This window comes from Gastrolobium bilobum, unplaced genomic scaffold, assembly GCF_033153095.1.
Source record: "Gastrolobium bilobum isolate Gb01-03AN ecotype WA unplaced genomic scaffold, APGP_CSIRO_Gbil_v1 utg25066, whole genome shotgun sequence".
NCBI lineage: Eukaryota > Viridiplantae > Streptophyta > Magnoliopsida > Fabales > Fabaceae > Gastrolobium > Gastrolobium bilobum.
The window spans coordinates 130,981-135,863 of record NW_026895575.1 but is presented as its reverse complement, the minus strand read 5'-3'; the positions used below and the strand labels follow the sequence as shown (position 1 = coordinate 135,863).

Below are 4,883 nucleotides of genomic sequence, written 5' to 3'. Positions count from 1 at the left end.
TCAACGTACACTAAAATTTACAGTCATGTTATAAGCACCTACAGGATCATCAGTTCCAGCTACTTGACCTCTGCAGGTTGTGTTGAATTTACAAGCCTTGTTAGCTTCCACATCAGTGATTGGAAATTTTTTGGCTTCCTTCCGGTACGAGTTGAGGCATTTCAAGCACACAAACTTTGAAGGAATAGCGTCAGAGTTATCAATTCCAGCACATCTGGTATGCTGCCAAACACCACAGGTATCACATGCTAACATTTTTTCTCCATCATCATCCTTAGTCCCACAAGAGCAATCAACTTCCCATGTCTCTGTTCCTCTTTCCATTCGAAATCGGTTTAGCCTATATTTGGCCAGGCATTTACCTTGAATTTGGACAGAATCACTTGTTCCAAGAAGGAATTTTAGGGTTAACGAATCACTGACTGATCCATATCCTAGGAGTTTCTCTGCTTGAAATCTCTTATACATTACATATACTTCTTGAAAAGCACTAGTGGCTTCACTCTTGAGGTTAGCAACAGTAGCATTCAAAGGCAAAATGATTAGCTCTGGAGGTGGGGATGGATCATCTTTAGGCTGATCAGAAAGCTCCACATTGCACCACAACCTAATGACTGAAGGCTTTTCCACTGCCACTTTTTCAAGCTTGTAATCCTTCATAAATTGCTTACAGTCTAGGAGCTTCCTTACTGAATCCGCAACCCGTTTCTTCATAATCGGATGTCCGTTGCTAACCATTTCATCAGGGTTCATAATTGAATCAAATAAAAATCTCATATCAGATATCACTTGCTCTTCAGATGGATAGCTTGAATTTGTACCAAATCCTTTTTGCACAATACTCAATGGTTCAAGCCTGGTTGTTAAGGATGAATGAGAAACATAATTATATTATGTTTTCATAGAAGCAATTGACAAAAGGCAAAATATAAGTATATTTCCACTCTTACCTGAACTCCACGGCCATAGAAATTGGGTTGCATTGCGAACGAACTACCATGCCATTGGCAGCTAATTTCCCTCCTAAGTGCTTGAGACTATAATTTAGAAGCTTAGGAGATGCAACCCCTTTAAACACTGCACCCTTAAGAGCACGCCCGCTAACCCATCTGTCCTCACTATAGGCACCTGATGCAAGCAACACCTTGATGAAAGATTTTTGCACCTCTTCAACATCACGACTACTCCAAGCACACGATACATTAGAAGTGCTGGTGCATTCATGTTGTTCAGATGTTTTTGTCATCAGGGGCTTGCGGAATTCGCGAATCAATGTCAACAAAAATGAGAAGAGATCTTTAATTGTTAAAAGTTCATTATCTGCCAAAGATTGGTAAAGAAATATCACAGACTGCAGGTGGTTTTGAGGCCCTCGACCCCAGAACATGAAAGAGGACAAAGGTATGCATGATAAGGTATTCACTGCTTTCTGGTAAATATCTTGAGTAAGAGCATAGCTTCCAGTACCAAATTCATAACCCCAATTGCCAAACCATGAGTGCCCTTTCGTGATTGCGTGAAGCAATCGATATTCCAGCCCAAATTTTTTAGATAAATCCATCACACTAACCTTCCTGTTCAAAGATAGCAAACATAATATTCACTAAAATGCAATCAAAATTGTAAAAGAGCTTTTCTTCCTTTTTTTTTCTTTTTTGGGGTGCAAAAAGCGTGAGAATTTTGAAGGATTCATACCTAACAGAAAGTGTAGCACAAAGCGCGTCCCAGAAACCCAAAATATCTGATCCAGATAGAAGCTTTGAACCACCTTCTCTTCCATTAAGTGTAAGCAGATGACCATGACCATTGGAATGAACAACACCATGTAGAAGATGAGTGTTATCCTCAATTTGAAGATACACCAAATTCTCTATTTCATCAGCAGTAATTGCATTGTTACACCATTTACACCTGCCAAGATTTCAATTAAATCAAAACTAACTATTTCTGCATTCAAAAATAAAAAAGATGGCCAAACAAACAAATAAATAAAATAAAATAAAATAAAAAATTCTTGAATTGAAACACACCTTTGTTCAGATAATTGAACAAGATTGGAACATCTTGAACAAGGTCGTTGATAAGGTTCAATGGCATTACTTGAATGAGCCCTTATTATGAAATGGTATCGCTTTCGGCACACAGGATTCCCACTCCACCCTTTTTTTATTTTATTAAATCCAACAAAATAATCAAACGTTAGAAAAACCTTATCCACCAAACATCCATAAAAGTTTAGCTTATTAAATGTTGGAAAAAAAGTTTATGATGTTACTTTAGATAATTTTGTCTAATGTTCATCAAAACGACGTCGTTTTGAGGTTAAAAAATTATAATGATAAAGACTATTATAACTCTGAAATAAATTAAAATTACAAAAATACAATGATTTCCGTTCCAAAACGACGTCATTTCAATGAACATTAGATAAAGTTATCTAAAGTAACTTTAGAAAAAACAAATCCTTAAATGTTTCATTTATTTTCTCCTCTTTTCCCTCACAACTTTTGTGTCTGTTTTTAATTGCTACAAATAAAAATAATTTAATCTAAATTGTTTAATTCTTTTAATTTTAACGTGAATTTTAAAAAATAAATAAACAAATAGTCAAATTAATCAAAAACTATTTCCGCTAAGCAAATCAAGATTTCAGGCCTTTGTCTTTTTTCTAATACAAATAAAAATTAAATATATAACTTAATACAATCCTACTCAATCCCCATCCCCTTACCAGTTAATCCTAGTGGCTTTCAGTTATGATGTACGGACACGGGACACGGGACACGACACGACACGATGACACGTTAATTTTAAAAAATGTTATATTTGGACACGTTGGGACACGTTTAGATATTAAATAAAATTTTTAATATATATAATATGATTTATATTTAATACATATAAGAGTCCATAATAAGTCATATAATCAATTAAATATTTAAATTTCATAACATAAATATAAATATAAATAATTTTTCGTAGTTTGTTAATTTTTAATGTCAAATTTTATAACAGAAAAAAAATAATTTATAAATTATTTCTTTTTATTTAGTTAACAAAATAAAATTAAGATTTAAAAAAATAAAAAAATAAAAAAAAACAAAAAAAAACTTGTCCGAGCGTGTCCCCAAATGTTGACCGCGTGTCCCTAAATATTGACCGCGTGTCGGAACGTGTTGGAGAGTTGACCGCGTGTCCCCAAATGTTGACCGCGTGTCGGAACGTGTCCGTGTCGGACACGTGTCCGACACGTAAATTTGAAAAAAATTGGCGTGTCCGTGTAACGCAGGCTTTCAGGTCTCTGTCTTTCAAAACGTAATAATGTAACAATATTCAATGTTATATTTTTCAAGAACTAAAGTTAAGATTTAAATTTTTTTTAAAAAATTACTCTTATTAAATCATCACATCGCTAATTCATTCCATGACTCAGCTCGGTAATTTTATGTCTCAATACAAGGTTTTGGTTTAGGATCCTGTTTTATTCAAAAAAATATATATAATTATAATATTAAATTTTTTTTTCTATTCATTTCAACTGACAATTTTTCAGGAAAAGTACTAGTTATAATAGCTAATATAAGATAATTTTTTTTTTTGGGAATAATATGATTTCTCTTTATTTTTACTTTTTATTATTTGTGTTGCTACCGACTCAGTGAGTCGACTCACCAATGACTCGGCACTGGTCGCAGTAGACCGAGTTTCGAGACTGAATTACGTCTTCCTCAACGATGTCTAAGGCGACCACCGCCGGCGACAGATCCGGCCCGCCGACGACAGATCCTACCCGGAACAAGATCTGCCACGTCACCAGGGAGGGAAACAGCGAGGGAGGGAGGGTGAGGCGCGCGTGGTTAGAGAGGAAGCATTGAACACTTGTCCGAAAGGGTTCGCCGGCGGCAGCCGGAAAGGTAAGAAAATCATAGGGATCGGCGGCGACGATTCTCTTTGTCCTCTTCAAGGGTCTCTCGTTCACAACCATAGCTTTAGGACCACAACAACGGCGAGGATTTGATGAAAGAAAAAAAAAAAAAACGGCTTTAGGATTTTGCCTGTTCGGCTCCAATATATATAAGTTTCAATGACTGTTTGTTTTCTTTTTCCTTTTTTTAATGTGTTGTCACTACTTATGGATAGATATGGTAGTTAAAATTCAGATTTAAATCTATAACTTTATGATTTTATGATTTTTTTTAAACAAAATAATTTTATATCTTTTAGATTTTAGATAACGTTTTAATTTTAATTGTCATGATCACAGAAGTGTAGGGATATCATTGTAATTAAAGTTGATTAAATAATGACAATGTTATTTTAAAAACATTTTAAAATAAATAGTTGGGAGGTTAACTATTATTTTTTCATGACTACCAATCTTACAAACCGTTTGATCAAAATCAAATCAACAGTTATAAAGTAACATCATGTGAGAGTCATTAATTTGATTTTGATCTAAACATAACAAGATTGGCAGTAATAAGAGATAAAAAAAATGATGGTAAGTATACAATATCCCTTATTTATGTCATTTTAATCAACTATTGTGTTTCATGGTGAGATAAATAGAAATAATGGTGAGAAAAAGTAAGAATTTTTTTTAATTTAAATATTCAATAAATAATAATAATTTTAAATAAAATAACTGGCCTTTAAAAAGATAAATACTTTTTTTTCTTATTTTATACAACATAAATAAAACAACGAAGCAATTATACTTATTATCATTTTAGACTTATCGCTTTTATTATTTTTATTATTGATTTGGTTAGCAACTTATCATAGATTAATTCGAAATCAACTATAGCTATCTTTTTTCTTTTTGAATAGTTGATTTCAAATTAATCCAACGATAACGAAATAAGTAGTAAGAGAGGTACACC

The 4,883-nt window shown here is 33.3% G+C and overlaps 1 protein-coding gene across 1 annotated transcript; it reads right to left on the bottom strand.

The window, feature by feature from the left end:
• On the bottom strand, positions 1 to 3,985 carry LOC133317380 (PHD finger protein At1g33420-like). The gene is made up of 5 exons (XM_061519238.1): positions 3,673 to 3,985; positions 2,031 to 2,160; positions 1,696 to 1,911; positions 951 to 1,574; positions 1 to 856 (listed from the first exon to the last, which is right to left on the bottom strand). Exons 1-5 carry the CDS (start codon positions 3,983 to 3,985, stop codon positions 1 to 3), a joined length of 2,139 nt encoding a protein of 712 aa, XP_061375222.1.
• Between the last annotated feature and the right edge of the window lie 898 nt (positions 3,986 to 4,883).

Excerpts from the sequence above, each read along its gene's own strand:
- LOC133317380 (XM_061519238.1), bottom strand. The coding sequence starts at position 3,985 with ATGGTTGTGAACGAGAGACCCTTGAAGAGGACAAAGAGAATCGTCGCC. Across the intron at positions 2,161-3,672 it reads CGACCAGTGCCGAGTCATTG|GGTGGAGTGGGAATCCTGTG; the intron begins GTGAGTCGACTC and ends AAATAAAAAAAG. Across the intron at positions 1,912-2,030 it reads GTTCAATTATCTGAACAAAG|GTGTAAATGGTGTAACAATG; the intron begins GTGTGTTTCAAT and ends AAATCTTGGCAG.